Source organism: Thermobia domestica, chromosome 12 (genome assembly GCF_964235325.1).
Source record: "Thermobia domestica chromosome 12, izTheDome1.hap1.1, whole genome shotgun sequence".
Classification (NCBI taxonomy): Eukaryota; Metazoa; Arthropoda; class Insecta; order Zygentoma; family Lepismatidae; genus Thermobia; species Thermobia domestica.
Genome location: NC_137465.1, coordinates 11,284,300 through 11,307,688, shown reverse-complemented (window position 1 = coordinate 11,307,688; position 23,389 = coordinate 11,284,300). Strand labels below are relative to the sequence as shown.

The window sequence follows — 23,389 nt, the reverse complement described above, 5'->3', positions numbered from 1 at the left end:
GGGTAACTTCTACAAGATGAAAATTTCCAGTTCGTATTCATTAAACCTTATTTTCCTCGTGCGAAGAACGAAAACCTTTGCTGGTATGAATAACATTCGATTCGTGAAAATTGACTCAAGCCATCTTATAATCTACACTGCATGTACTTTATCTGTTTCCAGCAACAATATTATAAAAGTTTCTATCATTCGAACAGAAGAATACACAAGAAACTGCCTTAGCGTTCACAGTACATGGTCTCTCCCAGACAGTCCAATGTTTCGATAGACTCTGTTAACTGCTGGAAGCCATTTAAAAAGTCCATGGGTGCCAATTAGGTTCTCTCTCTAACATTTTGAGGAAACAAGTTTTAATTAGACCGCAAGTCTAATACAGTTAATCTCTCAACCCATCAATGCGATTGATCTCAGAGTACAAAATGTGCGAAAACGAAGTTAATCGCTGCTGGATGTGTCATGCCCATCACCTTCTAACAACTCATAAACAGAACATATTAGTAATACTTCCAGTTAACGTGGATTAATTGTATGTATATAGTTATAAAAAATAAACATGAAAAAATACAATATATGAAAAAAAATAAGGCGGCAACTTCCTTTTTTCTTCAGTTATATGTAGTAGGTTACGCAGTTTCCACAGTAGGAAATATTTTAAATGGATTTCACTATAATTTAATTTACCTAAATCAGGCTTTTTAAAACTTATTTAATGTTGCGACTACATTTTATCATACCCTCTTCCCAGCGATCACCATAAGCAATCTCGAGTTTGTAATAAACTGTTTGATTATTGCTCAATATGCATTTTCTTTTTAAATCTTAATATGCAGTTATTCGCCATTTTCATTCCCTTTTACTCCGTTTTTAAAAACATTCTTTATTTGCTTAATTGTTAAACGATTTATTTATTTATTTATTTATTTATTTACTAGATGAATACCCGTTCTTCACACGGGAAGAAGTTTTATTTGGGGCATAAAAGCGTGAATTTGGACGTAAACGGCACCGGAAATGTCACTGTTCGTGTCAGCGACCTCGAAAACTATCGATTCAACACTAATATAGGTCATTTTCGATCATTTTTATACATATCTCCCTCTCCCCCAAGTTGCGGGCTGAATTTGGATTTAAACGGCATCGGAAGTGTCACTGTTCATCTCAACGATTCTGAAAACTATGGATTCGACAGTAATATCGGTCATTTTCGATCATTTTAAAATATCTCGCCCTCCCCTAAGTTGCATCGTCAAAGTGAAATGATAAAAAGTCCCAAGCCCGAACTTGAGTTGAAAATTTGATCGAGATATGTCGGGTGGCTCTAGAGACATGAAGTCACAAACATACGTCACTTTCATTTTTACACATCTATATACACGTAGATAAGATTCTTTCCTGTGTTCACCAATAAATATGGACATAAAAAAACACACACACACACACATCTATCAAAATAAGAGATTCAAAATAATCTTTAAAGATTTTTTTTTTTTTCATCTACTAGATTTTCTAATCACATTTATATTTTTGAAGTTCTTTCGTGATCCCCTGGATGTCCCAAGTCTTAGGTTGAAAATGTCTGGTCTAAACAATATTTGTACGAACATTGCTGAAAATATATAACCCATCAATTATCACAAATTGCAATACAGTAAGGTTAATAGCAATACTGATTTCATCGGCGTCCTTTGTCATCAGCGATGATAAATAGGTCGAAGCCTACGATGTAAAGTAAGAAACTCACGCTACTCTGATTCGCATAAACTTGAGCTCGGAATTGCCATCATCAGAGAATATCCGCTTTTAGTAACATCCTTGGGCTCGCTAACCACTGCGTACGACGCCGATTGAGCCCCGAGCCTGGACTCACAATTTTGGGCATCTCTGCTGGAGTGTGACGACGAGAGCTCAGAAGGAAACAAAGCATACTTCATAAATACCGCAAAGGTTAGCAACATTGTTTAATGAATGATGTAATCGCAATAAACCTTGTCATTTGAATTTTAGTACATGAGGTAGCAGGCCGTGTGCTTGTGTGAGCTCTGAAGTGTATATATCTTAGCTGTTGACAAGTGTTGGAAACAGAGGCTGCAGGTGTGTGTTGACGATCAGAGGTTCTACATTAAAATTGAAATTTTACGTAATAGAAACCACGTCAGCAATTCAAAACCTGCTACGTGCATTTTGCAGGAGAAGCGAAAAACAGTATCCTGGTTAGATTTTTCGCTTTATAAAAGTGATGTTATAAGTAATATTTGAAGCTGCACGTAACTTGATACCTTCTCAAGAAACTTGAGAAGATATCAAGTTACGTGCAGCATCAAATATTACTTATAACATCACTTTTATAAAGCGAAAAATCTAACCAGGATACTGTTTTTAGCTTCTGCAAAATGCACATAGCAGGTCTTGAATTGCCGACGACGATATGCTTTAAATCGTATGAACTTTATGATGACGTGTCCACATATCAAACCATCTGCATTAGTTTTATCTCCTTTTCACCTTTTAACCAAGGCGTCCCATGTTCAATTCTCGGTCGAACCACAACCCTTCTTTCAAGTGTAAACAAAGCAGCGGTTCGGATGTCACTTTAACCGAAAGTATTCTTATTACGTTGGTATTACATAAGGATGTTAAGCCTAACGAAACGAAACCAATTTGCATGCCTCAATGCCTGTTGTTTTGTAAAGAAGCCAAGATTGGTTAAATATATTTATTAGAAATTGGCAAGATTTATCGACTGCCTATACAGCTTCCAACATTAGCTTCGATTCGACTTTCAGTTTTAGCGTACTGATTACGATACGTTAACCATAAAATTTTACATGCCAAGCAATAACAGGATTTTTTCGTTATTGATTTACATTTAAAGTAATAGCAGGATTTTTCCCAATGGCTAAGGCGGGCGTTTCCCGATTTATATACAATTCTGCAATAATACTTCTACAATTCTGCAATTGAATGGTTTCAATTGTACAACTGTATCATTTTGTCCTTCTGAAATGACCATGACAATTATATTAACAAGCAGGGGCGGATCCACGATATGATCAAGGGAGGGGCTAAACCATATTTTACCGTTTTATCCAGTGTAAAGCAGGATAGAAGCCCATTTTATCCAGTGTATAACTGAGCGCCAAGGAGCCCCTATAGTCCCCCTTGGATCCGCCACTGTTAACAAGTATGTAAAGATCAGTACAACGTATTTTTATCAGGAAGTCTTCGTGTGTGAGCCGGCAGACTCAAACATTTGTGACCAATTAGTCTCGGTTTCGAGTCCAAGTGGAGAACATTTTTTCTCGGATGTAAGCCGAGAAGCGATTTGAATTCCGCTTTAAGCTTATTTGACCCTTTCCAGCATAATCCCGTTGTTGCATAATAACACCACGGCGAAACAAACTTATTTCTGTTCATATGTAACATAAACACACAGAGCAAATTATTTAAACCAAAAAGACCTGGTTTAAACAAAAGAAACGGGTTTTTGGTTTTTCAATAAAAACCATGGTTTTTTGCAAACCCTGGTAGAAACACGACGGAAATCCCTAGTCCTTTACGTGAAGCCCGTTGTTGAAGCAGAGACTGAGCTAAAGTTGAAATCACAGTTCTACGAGTGTACGGCTTCATCTTCCCCACAATCAACAAATATATCATAACACACGCAATTTTATGTGGAAGAAGTGTCACAGCAATGCATTATTGTGACTTTCTACAATGTAAAATGCACAAAACCGAAACTCAATTGCTGATGGTTGGGGCACTCATTCTTCACGACAATGTTCGTGCGCACTTCGGGAATGTTATAAGTGAAAAGTAACGCGAATATGATTCGGAAATGTTTAGTTCATATTCCCTACAGTCCGGACTTGAATCCATCAGACTTCGATCCTTTCCCAAAGTTGAAACAACCTATGTGTGGACGTAGTTTCTTAGGACGTATCTTTAGGAGAGCTTTCTGCCGCCATTACCAGAGCCTTTGATAGCAACAAAAATGGCGTCTTGGATGGAATACTAAAGCTTCTAAGGACGTTGGTACTCCGTCACAGAAGCAGAAAGTCTATATTGAAGTCTTGTCGAGATATACTATTTAAACAAAAACTCAAACATGTAAGTAAACAAAAATTAGTACTATTTATGGAATGACCCTCGTATACATCTACACACAGAGGCCTGAACAACTAATTAAGGTGGTTTAAAGGGACAAGTTTTTTCCGATAGATGTCACTACATTCCTCGTGTATCTCTCATGTGTTTTTTACCTTTCACGAAAATTCACTATTTCTCCTACAAATTTCAAACTATACGCTTCAAATTTTTATAGAAGGAACTTCATAACCTATCGAAGGCAACAATCCGTGCCGATTTTTTATTTAGAATTCTCTTCATTGTTGAAATGGCTTAATTGTTGATATTGGATATCCAAATCTTTAACAATATACTGTTTCAACCATGAGGAAATTCTAAATAAAAAATCGGCACGGATTGTTGCTTTAGATAGGTTATGAAGTTCCTTCTATAAAAATTTGAAGCCTGTAGTTTGAAATTTGTAGGAGAAATTGCGAATTTTCGTGAAAGTTAAAAAATACATGATAGAGATACGAAGACTGAAGTGACATCTATCGGCAAAACTTTTCCCTTTAAACCAACCTTAATTCATGAATATTTCGGAAACCCTCTATGTTACCACTGATTTTTACTAAAATACAGTAACTTTGTTTCGCCACGTGAGTGCTTTCCAAAACAACGTAAGTTTGAAGTGGAATACAACATAGGCCTACAGTATACTTCCAACGACAGACACAGAACACGTCGCACAACTTTCCCCTTCCCCTACTCACACATGATTTACCTGACTCAGCGAGTGACGACGCACTTCCTTAACATGTGTACACAGATGTCAAGAAAAAAATGTATGCAACAGCCACAATGCAAAGCATGTTAATCATGGAACAACACCCAATTCTCTAACTTTCCTGACGGAATGCTAGTATTGTGAACATTCTCCATAGAAGTTTAGAGGAGCGAATCCAAAAACAGCTAAAGAAATCTACGCTGGCTACACTTGGTACTAAAACTTTACATGTTTCAGTAGATTGTATCAACTGAGCTGCGATGGTTAACATGACATGGATGTCTTACTGGTGCTTTCAGCAGAGTCGGCAATTAGGGGGGTCAAGAGGGGGCAGCTGCCCCCACTTTTTTGGAAGTGACCCCTTAATGTATATAGTTTCATTTGGAAAATATAAAATTTTTGTATCTGCCGTTGCGTGAGTACCTACTGGTTATTTGTCTTCCCGTGGAGTTTAGAAAGCTACAGAAATTGCGTTAGTTTTCCGACTGGTCTTCCAAAGAAGACACTGAATGCGTTCCTACTTTCTTCCATTCTGGGTACATGACGTCCCACCTGAGCCTCCTAGAATTAATGACCCTAACAATGTTTGGTAAACCATATAAATTAGTTCCTCGTTATAAGTTTCCTCCATTCCCCATTCCCGTCCCTCTTGGGTCCAAATATTCACCTCTGGATCTTGTTCTCAAATACTTTCGATCTCGAAAATAATAACATACATTAATGCCATGTATGGAACTAAAAAAATATAAGTTGTTTATTAATCCCCAGTTTCAATATGATTTCTACAAAACAAGTGTCATTATTCATTACTATGATTAATATTATCCCTTCTATTTATTTGTTTTGCAAATTTATTAAATAATCTGATTATACAATTTTCCAGACAGAATTTTAAGATGTTCATGAGCAATGAATCAAATCTCTTCTTACACTTTCGTTGTTTAAGAATATAAAGAGCTAGTACCTACTTGCGTTGCTCTTGTCAATTCACTTAATAAAATGTGAAATACAATATACGGTATTTTAACTGAAAAAGATAGTATCCTATTATACAACCTTTCGTCAAGCAAAGTGTTAGAAACAACCAGGAAAACTAACATATACAAATATTCAGATCATGTCTCGCCCTCCTACTTTTAATGTCCAATCGCCGCCACTGGCTTTCAATGTTGGTATCTGCTCCGAAGGTAGCTGTGAGATCGTACATTATCCGAGAAGGCGTAGTTAGAACAGAGGTTTTCAAAAGTGAGGTGGGTGGTGTAGTCTGCTTTATAAATATGATGATGCTTATATTGTGTAGGCAAACAACTACACAACATATAATAATTCACCGCCAAAGGTTTATTCTATCCATAAAACAAGTTATGTAAACTTTGAATAGAAAGTGTAATTTAAAAGCGAGTATTATTTAATATACCGACACTATTTTTCCTTATGGAACGCTGAGGAACTTCTCTAATAGTCAACTCTTACTATTTTCTAGAACTGGAAACGAACTTTCGATCATAGATAAACACCGCTTTCCTCAGTTTCTATTTTATTTTTTCTATCATATTATTTTCTTAAGTAACATCGGGGTTATGAAGAATGGGTCTATATTACCCGAACAGGTGGTGAATGTAAAGACGATCCCTCACAGTACAATCCAGACTAAATGAACTACTTAATATCTGGCACCTTTAACAAAGTTCAAATTAAAAATAAGCTTTCGCAGATACTTAAAATGACCTGATATTTCAACGCTGCTTATGACACACACACACACAAAAAAAAAAAAAAAAAGTTAAGACTGTCTCGTGGCCGACTCGAACTTCAAACCCATCTTCATGAAAGGAACTGAAGTTGGTTTTATATAATTACTACTATCAATTACCCGCTTCACTGGGTTAAATTAAGAAAATAGTAATATGTTCGTTCAGTTTTTACTACTCTTTATATCGGTCATTTTCGATTATTTTTATATATCGACCTTCCCTCTCCATGTTGCGGGACATGGTATCGAAAGTGTCACTGTTCATCCCAGCGACCCCGAAAACTATGTATTCGACAATGATAGGTATTGGTCATTTCGATCATTTTTATATATCTCCCCTCCCTCTCCCCCAAGTTGCGGGGCTGTATTTGTATTTAAACGACATCAGATGTGTCACTGTTCATCTTAGCGACCAAGAAAATTATGGATTCGACACCAATATGTCATTTTCGATCATCTTTAAACGTCTCTCCCCTCCCCCATCTTTAAGTTACACTGTCAAAGTTATATGACAAAAACCATCTGAGGTTTAAACTTCATCTATATAGGTTGTAAATTTGATCGAGATCAGTCCGATGATTCAAGAGTTAAGTTATTTATCATTATATATATATATATCCCTCCTTTAAGTTCTACCGTCCAAGTGAAATGATATAAAAAAAAAAATCTCAGCCCGAAACTCATCTATGTTAAAAATTTGATCGAGATTGATCATTTGGTTCAAGAGTTATTAAGTTTTACTTACTTTTATAGATCTCTCCCCTCCCCTAAGTTCTACCCTAAAAGTGATATGATAAAAAACCCACCTCAGATCTGAACCCCATCGATGTTAAAAATTTGGTTAAGATCGGTCTGGTGGTTTTAGTGTGATGAAGTCACAGACAGTAACTTTTATTTTTTTTAGCATACATCTCCCCCTCCCCCATGTTGCACCGTAAAACTGAAACGACGAAAACATCCCAGGCCCGAACCTTATCTATGTTGAAAATTTTATCGAGATTGGTCGGATGGTACAAGAGATATTAAGTTTTATTCATTTCCATATATTTCCCCTCCTCCGCTCCCCTAAGATCTACGGTCAAAGTGAAATAAAAAACTTCCCAGGTTTGAACATCATCTATGATAAAAATTTGATTGATATCTGGCAGTTACGAACATGGTCACTTTTATTTATATATCTCCCCCCCCTCCCCTACGTTGCTCCGTCAAACTGAAATGATAAAAAAACATCCTAGGCCCGAACCTCATCTATGTCGAAAGTTTGATCGAGATCGGTCGTACGTTTCAAGAGTTATTAAGTTTTATTTATGTTTTTAAAATCGCCCCTCCTCCCCCAACCCTAAGTTCTACCGTCTAAACGAATAGCTGAAAACACACTCAGGCCAGAACTGCATCTACGTTAAATATTTGATCGAGATCGGTCGGGCGATTCAAAAGATTGAGTCACAAACATAGTCACTTTCAATCTTATAATATAGATTAGCCAATCCATTACATTTTGCCAAAGCTGAGAACTACTACCATAGACAAACAACTAAGCAGTGACGTAACTAGGTGACAAACGGGGCTTGTGTCCTGGGCGCCGAACTGGCTAGGGCGCAAAACTGGACAAATACTTATTTTCACTATAAAGCAAGAAAAGGAGTTTTAGCAAACTAAAGATCATTAAAAATTACCTCTGAGACTTAACAAGACAACAACGACTCACCAACCTTGGGATCATATCCATAGAGCATAAGTTAGCTTCTAAGCTATTTTTTGATGCATTGTAAAAACGTTTGCAGCGAAAAGAGCCCGCAAAGTTAAATTTTACTTCCAGCTTTTTGTTTTGTGAATTAACTTACATCGATTTAAGAAATTTACAAACTGTCCGAGTAATACTAATTATTTTGGTGTTTTATCTTGTACTAAAAATTAAATTATATGGTACAATTTTGAAATCAAGCTTTTCCACTTGAAGAAAAAATGGATGAAATAGGAGAATTATTGTGTGATGCCAATATTAGGTGTAGTCTGGGAACGTTTTGGTTTGATTGTTCAGAGGGGCGCTAGGGCGAGCTCTAGCCTAGTCGCGTCGCTGGAACTAGGGAACACCAATACATTACTTTCAGAAGGATATGTTCTTCCTCCTGGATGTCAAACACGTTACACATGGAAGATGATGATACTAGAGATATTATCTTCTACCCAGTGCCCTTAAGTTTTAGTAGGAAGCGTTTAGCGGCGACATCAGAGCATCCCACGAGAAACAGCCGCTCCGTGTTAACAATCTCATCCAATAAATCCTCATCTACAAAGGAGATATTTCGCATCATTTTTCTATGTGACAAGCATGCACAAGATCTCATTCGCACATTACTTTTTAACAAGAATGAATCAGGAAGAGTGCATTTGCTTTATAACAGCTTCCCTTCGGGCAACGGCTTCTCCATACTGATTGTGCTCTTGATAGAATCTGTTAAAGTCCATACGAGGTTCTTTGCTTTTCTTTTGCGGGAGCGTCTTTTGCAAGTGGATAAGTGGTTCGATTCGCCTTTTTCTCTTTTATAATTAACATACACATTATTTAGAAAGTGATTTCAATTGTCCGTTGAGGAATGTGTAACCATCGCCCACCCTAGTCACGCCAGTCCCATCCTTTCATTCGGCAAGGACCATCTACCCGGCTGAACTAAAGAACCATTGTGGATTTTAACACTAGTAATTTGATAGCCCATTCTTGCTTTAAAATAAATATGAATCAACTGACAACTTTAATTGAAATTTATTGGAAAGACCAGAAAATTTCCTTACAAAAGAACAACTGATTTGCATTAGATCTAACAGTTTATTTATAGAAGTGATAGAACGCCTCATCAAACATAGCTTCTTTCTAGGCGTGAGAAACGCAATCTTATTTCGCCGTTAGTCTAGTAGATTCAACTCCCGGTGAAAAGGGTCTTGAAATTTGAATCCATATAAAATTTTTCATATAGTCTCAGAGCTGAATTAAAAACACTCACAAAAAAACGCAATTTTCAACTGGATCCAAATATCGGGCAGCACTTCTACGCACTCTTTGATTAATTAATTAGCTTTTGTTTGTATGTTTGTTTCCAGTTTAACGTACCTTTTTGGTACCGAGGTTATATGAAACATGAACCTATACTTTCAAAATATTAATGCTCTCCCAGTTGGAATCGAACTCCCAGAACTAAGGGCGTCCGCGTTAGCTACCAGATCAGCATGAAGGGTTCCTTTGACTATATGCTTCTCTTCGATCTCTACTAAAAATTGGGGGCACGGTGACTCAGTGGTAGAGCACTTACCATGATTCGTGGGGACCCTAGTTCGATCCCCGGCCAAGTAAGTTTGTGGTGGACAACATCGTGTCCGTGGGTCTTGTTGGGGTACTCTCATTTCCTCCTACATTTTCATTTCGCAGATTATTTCATCATAATTCACTTATTTTAAATCATGCGTCTCTTAGCCTAACAGACATAATCGTGGGACGTTAAACCGAACGATTTCATTTTATTTCGTACGGACGATTCATATAATCTGGATCAGATATTAAACTGCAATCGGTTTCCGGATAAAGGAAAAAATAAATGAAAATTTTCAGTTTAGCGTTGCACAATTATGGCCTTTAGGCTAAGGTAGACAATGCTCTAGCCAGGTAATTGATGGAAGAATTGGTGGAATGAGAATGTAGAACGAAATGGGAGTACCTCGAGAAAACTCACGGACACGATATTGTCCACCACAAACTAACTTGGCCAGAAATCGAACCAGGGAAAATCCAAAAACATTACGTTGTCGTATGGACTTCGCATGATCTAGACTCAAGTCACTGCACTAGAAATGAATCTCTGCCACTGAGATACCGTGAAATTAAAGAAAACAGGGACGGAAGTTCAATTATTACATGAAAGCATCCAACTCGCTGGTGAAAGCAGACAACTTTGAAAAACGAGAAGAATGTCTATTTTTGTAACGAAACTACCTACAAATGCACCGTTAATTCAAAATCAATACTTTTCAGCTGTTTCACGAGTTTTGCGATCTCAGCACGAAATTTACTTTTATCTGTGTGCCACCTGTCGAGTTCACCAAGTCTTGTTACTATTCACAAGTAATGATAGGAATAACACGTAAATATTACGATTAATGAAATATTGCTTACTGAGAACTGATTCAGCACAATCTACCATTTGAAGACGTGTTAGCATTCCTCGCTACTCAACAGTTTGGTGCGTGTTCTTTTGATTACGAGGTGCTGGGTTAGATTCTCGGTGGGAGATTATCGGTTAAGATCCCACTGAGGGTCTCACCCTATATAGTGTGGCTGCTGGCAAAATATATTAATACAAACCAATCAAGCTCACACATTAAAGAAAATGCAATCAGAGAGGAAATACTTCTATAGTTCATACGAGGTACTTTTTAACTCTCACCAAAATTAAAGTTTCAGAGTTGATCGTTAACAATGTATTGTCACTTTAATAGTCTTATAATAATAATAAAAACGTATGCTTCAATATGTTTCATCCTAATAGGTTATGTGGTTAGCGTACAGTACTTTTTTTTAATGATTTCAGAAACTACGCTTGAGGATTTACAAATATAATTTTGCTCAGCTCATTAAGAAAAATCGATAAGTATATATTCCACTTTTCTCTTTTTGCTGAATTTAATAGTGTTATTGGGACCAAACTTTTAAAAGAACAAAATTATGCTTCTTACAAACCAAAAATGTATGTGGAACGACAAGGCTTTGAACACGAATTTGTGCTGCACTTCGAAATAAGAAAAACCAAGTACAATCTCCAAGTAAGTTAATGTAATTATTCTTATATACTTGTATATGAATAGTATCTCAGTAAATTCCTGTCTCGCGTTTTTAAAACTCACGGGCATGGAATGATGTTCCGTGCAGGAAATTTCGAAGAAGAATTCGCAAGGCACGCCCTCTACATTATTCAAATTAAGCCCACTTAAACTAGTTTTTACAATATCACGTTAGCAGAAGATGCTTTGAAGAAACAGTCCATTCTAACACCAATGGATTTCATATCCGTTCGTGCTTTGAGGATGTTAAAACATAGTATTCGTTGTTCCCACCCTTATTTTACAGTACACCAGTGATCTACTTCCCCTGATTTACAATACAAACGCAATATCAACGATATATAAACCAATGATGTTTTTGGAAACGGTGAAACTGTTGCACCAAAGTTTTCTCGTACGACTTCTAGACTTTTCAGCCGCTGTCACGCAACATAACTTTATAATTGCAGTTCCCAAAGACTTCTAACGGAGCCATGACTTTTTTTTTTTTAAATGATCGGTCGAGACGGATACCACTGCACAAAATAAAAAAAGAATAAACTTAAAATTGCTTCAACATCAATGAAAAAAAGGCAATAGCGAAGGTCTTACAAACTTTTAAGGTGACACTTGTCCAACTTATTTACTTCATGTCGCGGGAAAATCTCAGAAATTGCCACCCTGTTGCTCAAAAGTTATTTATAATACTTTTGACACGAAAAATTCCCATTTTGACTTCTTACAAAACCCTACGAGAAGTACGTATTGTGTTGCACATAAGCTCTTAATTGACTTTAATCTTTTCCAGACCGATAGGGATTTCAAGAAAATCACAAACCTTTATGTTGGCGGCCCTAGTACCCCAGCTATATGCCACAGGGACATGGACGATACCTTGTTGTAAAACTTAATAGAACACAAATTCCGAGCGAACTGTTGTTCCCCTAGTCTTCCCAATATTTTTGGAAATTATGAGAGGCTAGCAACTCTTTACTTGTCGTACACAGGAAAAACATTTTTACGTGTACGCCAGACATTGGATACAATGTAAAAAAAAAAAAAAAATGAAGAGCGTAAGTTCAATACCAAGTGAGAAAAAATTTCGAATGTGTTTCCTAAGAAAATCACCCTGTACACATTTTTCGAAATATTTTGGTCTACCCTGGAGTTGGCAACCCTAGCAACGCCCCGAATCGTCACAGAGATATCAGCCATGTTTCGTCGGAAAGCTTATGGGACAAAGAGTTCAAAGAGGTAAATTCGTGCCGCTTGTGCGTACGACAAATAATGTTGCCAGAGTCCCACAAACTTTGAAAATATGTATATTTCCCCGACTTTTTTGACTTTCTTCACTTTTACGAGTTGGACATGGGAGGCATAAAAGTTACCTTGTTGGAATCTGTATCCCATAAGCTCTTCAACGAGGTATCGTTCATGTATCTGCGACAGTTAGGGGCGTCACTAGGGCTGCCAACGTCAGGGCAGATGACAATATATACAGGATAATTCTCGGAGGTATGACGTTCCGATTTTTTTTTCTCCCTTGCTACTGTATCTTCACGTTTCATTTTTTCATATGATTGTTCCGAATGTCTTGCGTACATGTGACTTTTTTTTCGGCGTACGGCATATTAGTGTCCCCAGCGTCCCACAGTTTCCAAGTAATGTTTTATATATATATAAAATATACACCGATAAAAAGGTAAACTCAATACCCCTCCCATTCACCCCCTCGCAAGCCCAATCGCCATATACAGAGTCTTAATATTTAATATGTTAATTTATCTTTATTAATACTATTTTTTATGCTTGTAGCTCCTTTGGGAGGAGAGTGGAACTAAAACATCCAAATTCCCCCCCTACTCTTCCGCTGTGGGGCCCCCGATGTGGATGAAATGCGCACCGTTGGAAAGTTTCATCCTCCCTGAAGAGACATATCTAAATCTGTGATTCGTGATGATAGATGGTTCATCATAATACATTGAAAAAATTATTAGGATGCTGAACACAAGTGTCCTGTTCTCTCCTATCAGTTTTAAAACGTCATCGTTTGTTGCTTTCTCCGACCATTTTATCTTCATTTTCACCAACACCATTACGAAGCTCTCTAAATATTTCTTCCCTAACTTGAATAACCTCAAAGTCTCTGAACCATGCAGCCCAATGCTCCATATATAGCACTTGAGCAACTTCTAAGTCAAATCAGGCCCAATATTGGAAAAAGAGCATATCACCTCTAATTTGATATCCAACAACATTTACTGATGTTTATCAGTTGCATACGCAGATAAGGAAGCTGATGGGGGCCGATAGGGATATTAACGAAATCGTAGACCCTGGTGATCCTCCCTAATTATCACTGACCCATAGATACATCGTTGGAAAGCTTATGGAATACAGATTCCAATGAGGTAACATTTGTGCAATGCCCGCCCTATTTATAGAAGAAACAAAAAATGTAATTTATGTCAAAAAAACCTACTCCTCATATATAATACCACAGTCTAATGGTCCCGCATAACTACGTTAAGTGAATTGACTGAACAGTTAAGACTTCCACTGCCAGACTACAAATTAAAATAAAATTAAGAAAGTCGCGGATAGGTTAAAACTGTATCGATTCTTCCTACAGAATATTATGTGAAATGTGTAATTTTTTCCCCTACGTAGAAGCCAGGCAAGTGGTCCTCGTGAACAAGGTCAGTGATTTATTTTAAAAAGTGCAAGTTTTCTACGAACCCCGTAAAGCCATTGTGTAGGCGGGAGTACAGGTATACATTCCTTTCGTAAGCGGATCAAGGATTACAACCCATGGAAGTGGCAAAAATGCTCTTCATTATCACAAACAGCCAAGGATTCTAACGGAACTGTGACGATTCCTCTTTACGTACACAGTTAAACACTCACAATTAGATAACTCTCGAATCACAATTCCATAAACAATCGGAACTATAGTATGTAGCAAATAATATTCGAAAAGTTCTCTTGTGCTAAACTGCCCTACTCGCTCGTCTAGCGCCTGGCGCAGGTGTCTTTCATGTAGGGATTCCGGGTTCGATTCCGGCTCGGAAATCCTTAAATTTGAATGCATTTATAAAGTGGTTTGAAGTCCACCGTAAGCTGTAGGCTCAAATCTCACATAGCCTCAGTGCTAAAACGAGGTGCGAAACTTTATCCAAACAAGCAAATCTTGTGCATAATCGGGCAGCGCTCTCGCCCTGCGTGCCCAATACTTTCGACAAAGTAGGTATTCTATTTTGAAATATCTAAGATGAATACCAAAACCATATCAACGAAGAAATTTAATGTCAACTGAAAGCACTGAATTCGTGTTATTATTAATTCAAAATACTTTGTCTTCGTGAATCCTTTCGAAGAACTTGAAGATTAAAGTACATAGAACGATAATTACGCCTATTATACTGTATGGTTGCAAATTATGGTCGCTTACTTTAAGGAAGAAACACAGACAACGTATTTGAAAATAAACTCCTATGATTAATATTCGGACTCAAGACGGACGGGAATGACAGTAACTTCATAATTAGGAACTACAAAATTTACATGGTTTACCAAACATTGATAGGGTCATCTCAATGTTTCTCAATCTAAAGGGCTCAGGTGAGCATGTCATGTAGCCAGAATGGAAGAAAAGTAGAAAACACTTTCGAAGTTTTAACTGGAAATCCAGTTGAAAAACGACCATTAGGAAGACTAAGGCGCAGATGAGAGGATAATATTACGATGGATCTCGCAGAAATAGGAATACAAAGTAGAAACTGGATCCAGTTGGCTAAAGGTAGCAGTCAATGGAGAGCTTTTGTGAACGCGACATTGAGCCTCCGGGTTCCAGAGGCCACAGAGTTAGTCAGACCGAAATAATGCCCACTATCAATTGTGGAAGGAAATTAAATTTTTAGTCTTGCATCCTACTGTCATGCTCTGTAGGTTGAAGGGCAAGGATGTGCAAAAACGAGTGATTAGGAAAAAATTGGTGAAATGAAAATGTCGAAGAAAACAAGAATCCAGGGAAAACCCACGAACATGATTTCTACTGAAATCTAACACGGCCTGGGATCGAAGAAGGGACCTTCTCGCAACAGTTGTAAACGCTCTACCTTTTCCTTCAATTGTGGTTTGATTGATTGAATGTCATGGTTTGATTGGGACATCAGCACCACGCTATTTGTCACGATGAGGCCAATGCCTAACAAATCAAAATAAATTATTTATCTAAAAAGAAACGTGTGATTCTCACATTTCTAAAACTAAAGAGAACAAACCAAAGAAAGGTAAGAACATTTAAAACAAAAGTCACGAAAAGGCTAAAAGAAAAATAATAAAACAGGAAACATAGATATCAATTAAAAAAACTCACAAAATAGCTATAATAAAAACACACAATAGAAAAAATATGAGAAGAAAAAAATGAAATGAAATCTTTGAGTGTAACATCCCACGTGTATGGCAGTTAAGCTATAAGGGAGACGATGATAAAACAAGTGAATGATGACGGAATTGGTGGGATGAGCAAGTGGGAGGAAACGGAAGTACCTCGAGAAAACCCGCGGACTCGATGTTGTCCACCACAAACTTACTTGACCGGGGATCGAATCAGGGGCCCCATCCACCAGAGGTAAACGCTCTAGCACCGAGCCACCGTACCCCCAAAAATCTGGGAAGAAAATCTTCAGAGCACGTTAAACTATTGCAATTTTATGAATAAAAGTCAGAATGTCGTTCCTAAAAACCACATTATCTTCCAGATACCAATAGGTGAACTCGAACACAACAACTCCATCTCAGAAGATAAAGACTTCGGCCCGAAAATTCTTGCTCTAAGTCACGAAAACTTAGTGCTCAATGTCTTCCAGAACCTGACTAGGATTTTCAAGAATTCCTAAGGTTCTCTGAGGTCTAAGTATACTGGGACTTCTACACGAATCTCTCGAATACTCAGTAGCACGACTCCTTCAAATTATAGAATATTAACGCCTCTAACTGAGTTCATTACAAAAGAATTATAATGACACTCAAATCAGCGCGTCATTATGATAGCATTGGCCACCTTTCATCCCCTTCATTCCCATCATTATCCATATATTATATCACAGTTTCGGGAAGGTTCTAGAACACAGAACCCCCCCATATAGGTTAGTAGCTAGGCTGGTTTCTTTCTGTATCAGTTTAATATTTAATTCAAACAGTGTTGTCAAGCGAGCGTTAGCGAGTGAAGGCGGGTTAGAGCCCTGCAGGCCACGTTGTTTTCTGCCTTTATTACAGATAAATGGGAACAGGGATCTGTGTTCTAGAACCTTGCCCACAGTTTCCCTTAGGCTCGGAGCATGAAGTACACATGTGGTGCAAAAACTTCATTCACAGACTCTTTGATAAACCTCACGTACATACAGTGAACTCATTCTTTATAGTTTCTGATTATAGCAAAATAGCCTACATTCACGATATATTGCTTTAAATCCTTTCAAATACTCTTCTACAGCCAACAACTAGCAGTAAATGATAGAGAGAACGGACATCAGAACAGAGGGCGTTAAAAATGGTGGGGAAGAAAAGAACAATTTCAGAAATTATTAAGAGAAAGTGGAACTGATTAGGACATTTGCTAAGGAACTGAGTCATGAGGGACGTGCTAGAGGGTGTGGTGGCAGGAAAAATAGAGAGGACGAAGTAGACTACAATAATGGACGATATCTAAACAGAGAAATCGTACTTGAGGACGAATGGTGCATAGAAGCTTTTCAGTTTCGGTAAGTAACCTGCCAATAATGGCAGAATTACCTATGATGATGAGTAACTCAAAAAGGCAACTGGCGCGATGCTTCAGTTGCAGAGCAATCGTTCCTCGCGCGAAAGGTTTCTGGTTTGATCCGAGGTCGTATGAACCTGTGATGTGAAAGTACTACGTTTGAAAATAATGACGATATAGGCTATACCAGTAGTTATCAACCATTTTTGACTGAAAACACACTTGTTTGATATTATTATTATTATTATTATCTATTACAGCTAATAGTGAACCTGTTAGCTTCCCGTTTTCAGAACTTTGTCTTTCTGCGGTGAGCTTTGAGTCAAAAATCCTCTGCAGAAGGAACGCTTCTGATTGTTAAAAATACGCTTTCGCGACGTAAAAAACAGTTCAATCTATATTTATGCGAGTCGTCCGCGCATTTAAGACATCTACTCATAGAAGGGATGTTTTTACATTTTTCTGTTGGTTATATACGATCACATCGCAGATCGCAGCATGTTCTGCTATGGGGGTTAGCTTTATACTGACTCTATACACAACTGAGCATAGAGGTATTGACTGGTACAGCCTGTCTCGATTTTAACTAATTATTATTAAATTCTTCATGATTCTTAAATTCTAAAATTTCGCGACACACTTTAGGGGGTCGCGTGACACACCAGTGTCTCGCGACACATTAGTTGAGAACCACTGGGCTATATCTGCAGACCTGGAAACGACAACTAATCGTTCTCTGGGGGCCTCAATCTGTGCCAAACCCTCTCTCTATCTTCGTGGTTTTTTATTGGCCACTTTTCTCTCTTATGTAAAATAGAAGCAATCCTATTGAAGTAAGTAAAGACCGCTATCCAGCCTTTCCGCAGATTTAGTGGCTACAAACCGACTTTGAGGTACGGGGCCACAGGCTCGATCCCTGCTGGAGACCATTGAAGAATTTGAACGCCTTACGGTAATTCAGATTCACAACTAAACTGCAGGTCTACATCTATTATAGCCTCGAATATTGAAATAGGTGCTAGAGACTAATTCAACCAACCAAACAAATTAAGTATGGGCCAAAAATAATTCGATTCGATTTTGAGTTTTAGCGCACCTTTCAGCAGCGAGGCTATAAGACGTGGAGTTACAGTCTAACGTGGAATCGTATCACGTGAGCTCCCACCGAGAATCGAACCCGGGTCTTTTTCGTCAGAGGCGCGTATGCTAATATCTCAGCCACAAGTTCTAGAGACAAAAATAAGGAACTAAAATTATTATTGATACAAATTACGATTTTAATATACCAATCCTATATAAAACTGCATGCATATTTCGGAAGTAGGCCTACATATTTCCGAAAACCAATTTTATTTCGGAAGTACATATTTCCGAAAACCAATTTTAAGTTTAAATTACTTTACTAACATTATTAGTTAGTGCTCTCATTTCATTACTCTCTAATTCAGAACTCATTTCATTTACATGAAAGGCCATAGCATAATTACTCCGATAACCCAAAAGCAGACGCGCACAGAAATTTTTGTTGAAAGAGGTCTAGCTTTGGGGCGTCCGATACTACAAGACACTACGTCTATGTATTGAATGGGTATTATTCTGCACCCGAAAAGACGATAAGTAGTTGTAAAATAACTTCACCTGTATTTTCAGGGGGAAAAAAGTAATAGAACGCATGGGCGTCTCTGGCGGGGAGACGAGGGGGACGCGTCCCCCTCAATATTTTGAAGTACAAAATATTCAATATTTTATTCTAATTTATTCACTAACGACAGATAAATAATAATTACAATATTTGGAATGTAATATTCAGGCTATGAAAGGATTATAACAGACTTGTTGATATACCTCAGGGGGTCCGTGAAGGTAATCAGAAAGGTAACAAATGGAATCGAAGATAATAAACAGGTTGGTCTTGGTAGTACCATTTAAATCACTTTTCTTGATGCCCCCCCCCCCAAATTTTACATGCCAGAGACGCCACTGATAGAACGAGTTTGTTTTTGTAAGAGAAAGAGTACGGATGAAGTGTAAGATCAAACTCTTATGCTTCATTAATCATTTGCCTGTTAAACTAGTTTTATTGAGAAAGTATATAAATGGATGTTGTCAGGACGTTTTTAGGTGGATCCGGGCCCCGTGGATGCGCCCCTGCCCAAAAGACTCCCCCAAATAGAGGGAAAAGTTGGAATCTATTGTAAAGTAACTGAACGACATAACTGAATACTGACTTTGATAACAAGCATAAAACAGTTTGGGCTTTATAGCATTGGTAGGAAAAGAAGAAAATAAAGAGACCAGTTTTTATCAAAGCAAAACAAAAAAAAAAAAAAAAAAAGGGCTAACCAAGTAACGGTAGCTTGATACAAAAATGAATCCAGCAAGAAACGTGTAAGAAAATTCACTTCGCAGGCATCTACAATCGTTTGTTTTTACGAAACAATAATAATAGCACATTCACAGACGAAGCATCTGGCATTGCTCGTACTGACGACGAACCGAACACTCAAAGCAAACATCAATGACCGCAGACAGAATTCATCCACGTCACAAAAAGCTATATCACAGCCTTCCCGTTATTCAAAACAATTTTGTAGTGCACGTAAACCCGTTTTGTAATTGGTGACGGTGCACCCAATGTTTTCAAGCAACAACTTCTACACCTGGTTTCATCATTTACAAATTTCGGGTACAGAAAATATCCATTTGGCGGGAAATAAAAATCACTCCCTTTGAACATCATATTTATCGTTCTTGTATTGTCCAACACAGTTAAAACATTGTATTTTAATTCAAGATAACTAGTCCGATCCACATTATATCACATATCTTGAAAATATTTAACATAATCATGATGTCTTTGAAAACTGATTGGGGATCAAAACGTAAACAATGATCTGTTTACTTTCTTAAAGCCGTCTCGACCAGTAGATTTCATCGTGCAATTTTTCTGTCTCCTTATTCTGGTATTGTGCTCAAAGTTAAACAGAATTGATGTTTTGAAAATGAACAATATTTGGGAAATATCCCAATTAGATACTGGTATAACCTTATTACAGTTATCCTTAGCTGTATATTATATAACGCGACAAGAACTTAGTAATAAAATTTCAAATACACTTACCTTTTCGTGGAATGTTGCTTCATGTAATTCATCCAATGTTGGCCTGTAGGCAGCATGTACTGACATCAAATCCCTGTAATGATCGGCACGGGGTAATGCTTCCCTCGTGAGTTGTCCCAAACTTTTTGCATATCTAGTATCATAAACATAGGTATATTGGTTATGACCAATAGAATGCTGATTTGGCGACACCATATCCCCGATAACAGAGCCATTTTCCTCTTTATCTCCATCCCCTCCACCACCATCCACTTTAGCAACTTGAAAACGACTTGGATTGTTTTGATCCATATCTTGAAGCTCGCGCTCTTCCGGTTCAGACGACCTGCTCCCACCCGGCATTGTTCTCACTTCACACACGGATCAACGATAAAGTCGCCAAGCAGCGCGCCTCTGCTCTTTATGCGTTGGAAAGTTCACAGCAAGCTACCATAGTGACGTCAAGTATGAAAAACTCAGCAAGAGCCCAAGGTAAAAACGAAACGTGTCAATCAATGCTAAAAAATGTTGTACTGTTTCATACACGTGTTCATTTCTTCAGCTAACAGTACAGAAATCATTACTTTCATATATTTTGAAATTAAATGTTCTACTAATGGAAAAGTACACTATAATTTGCAAGAAAGAAATGATAAACATTATCATGCCTGAGTGGAAATAAAAATTAATTTCAGATAGAAAAAGAAAATTCAGGTACACACCTCGATTGACTTGAAACTTCAGAGATAGCAAATGTGAACTAGTGTTAATTTATTGAATAAAAATTCATTTAATAGTTACCAAATCTTTCGGAATTAACCAAACCTGGATTGAAAATATAAATTATGGAACATTAATCCTAAGAAAGAAATTAATGTACAGTTTTCGTTATGTGTTATAATGAAAAAAGTCATATTAAACACATAAAATGATTTTTTTAAAGATTATTTATGGCAAAATACTAAAGGTCATAACTGAAATGATATCGAAGATTCATCCTCTATTTTTAATCATTTTCAACAATTTTTACATTAAATTTGCTATGAGAAAAAATAGTTATTATCAATAGACAGCGGTGCCTCAGTGGTAGAACGTTCAGCTCTGATACATTGTGTCACTAGTTCGATGAATGGATAAGCACTGTATGCGTGGATTTTTATCGGGGTTCTCCCGTTTCCTCCCATTATCTTAGTACTACCGTCATAATCTATCTTATTATCACACACATGAGACGTTAAACATATATACAGTGTGTCTATAAAAGAACTCCGGGGTTTTGAGGCAAAATATTTTAATTAAGTAAAAAACGTACATACATGTGTTATACATGATTGGAAAGCTTACATTTTCACGTTTGTTTTAACAATTTAATAAAGTTCAATATGAGCCCCGTGAGTGACACGGCATACATCGTAACGGTACTCTATCTCTTGCCATGTCCTGGCCAGCATGTCTGGGAGGACGGTTGCCACGCAATTGACTATTCGTTCGGTGAGATGGCGAACATTACGAATTTTCACCGCATACACAAGATTCTTGACATGCCATAGCTACGTCGAAAGTTTCTTTGTACGGTAACAACAGACTTAGTTTCTATGAGCCAAATAACACATTGAGCCTTTTGTTGTGGCGTCACCATAGCGCAAAGCGCAACAATCCACACGGCACGGCACTGATTCACTGACTATCGCAGCCGCTACGACGTCTCAAGGTCAACGCTCCGCAGCGCTGCCACCTGTTGATAAAAACATTTCCAATTAGTATGACTAAAACTTTTTGAGCTAGTCGTTTCAGAGAAATTAACTAAATTTTGCTCTCTTTTATCGTTAATAAGATATGAATTTTTAAAACCCCGGAGTTCTTTTATAAACACCCTGTATATATAATGGGCGATCAACTGAAACCCGTTCGTTCTATGTATTATTGGTATAGTGTGTAGGAGGAAATTGTTTGTTTAATATGTGTAATGGCTAATGTCCCTGTGTGTTGGGTGTAGGAATGTTGTTGATACGTACTTCCGTTTTGCAGGTATAATGAGTGAAGGATGGCGTTCAAGATCCCCAACCCGTCCAAACAGGACCAGCGTGTAGTGGTCTGCAAGGGTCGGAATTTTTAGCCCGGGCCCGGCCCGAGCTCGTGTGATGCAAAACACCTGGAATTGTACTCGGGACCCTGTGCACCAAATGTATGCGCGTTAACCACTAGATTAGTGGGAAGCGCACTTTGGTTTCGTCTTCGTCCACGGACTTAAACTCGACAGCCGAAAACTACAGCGTGGTGAAGTCAAACTTTCACACAGCGATCATAGACGTAAAGACAAAGTTTAAAGCATCTGATTGATCATTTCGTTAGAAATAGTGAATGTAAATCACCTTTATTTAAAAATACGAAGAATGACCGACGAGCAATTAATCAATAATACACTAATTATATTACATGGTATCGGTATGCCGGTAGTGGAAATGGCTCTTTCCTACGTTTCCTATATTATCACCTACTGTAGCAGAAAAGGCAGAAGCCTATGCAATAGATTTGTTTGAAACTAATTGACATCAAATTTAGTAATCATCCAAAAACGAAAATGAATGGGAAAAATTTTATATTATCACTTAACACATTAATTTCTATATTTTTGTTTTAACCCTTTCAGGAAAGGGTGGTCAAACTGTCACATACGGGTGAGACACTTACTTAATCTTCTGCTTTCTATCCAAATATGATTGGGTTGTAGTTTATCCTGATGATATTTTTTCTGGGTGTTGTATTTCCTTCTCATATTCAAGCCCCTCCAAAATCGAGAATTTTCGAATTCCCACTTTTCTTTTTTCATTCTTCCCTATAGCTTCCTTCGTTTTAGAGATATCTATTTAAGATTTGTCAGATACATACCTCGTATGGATACCAAATTGTTGAGATCAATTGGACCATCTCGCAGTGTTACCAACTAGGTAAATTAAAATTTCCCTATTTTGGGGTAGAAAAATTAGAAATTTATATTTATAAATCAGTATCTATAGGTACGAACTTTAGTCTACTTACGCCAGTCTAACATCAGCTCTTACTGAATAAAAGGAAGTACAGATCGTCAAGCATATGAAAGCCTCATCT

General features: G+C 37.5%; 2 protein-coding genes across 5 annotated transcripts in view; one reads left to right on the top strand and one right to left on the bottom strand.

The window, feature by feature from the left end:
• LOC145666337 (bumetanide-sensitive sodium-(potassium)-chloride cotransporter-like) overlaps positions 1-20,693 on the bottom strand; it is a 373,540-nt gene extending 352,847 nt beyond the window's left edge. For all 4 annotated transcript variants that reach the window (XM_081733455.1, XM_081733454.1, XM_081733456.1 and 1 more), the window contains exon 1: positions 20,303-20,693. In XM_081733455.1, coding sequence (XP_081589581.1) covers positions 20,303-20,644 — 342 coding nt within the window. In that variant the 5' untranslated portion in view covers positions 20,645-20,693. The remainder of the gene's footprint in view (positions 1-20,302) is intronic.
• Positions 1-23,389, top strand: part of Naxd (NAD(P)HX dehydratase) — a 56,913-nt gene that overhangs the window by 2,889 nt on the left and 30,635 nt on the right. The window lies entirely within an intron of this gene.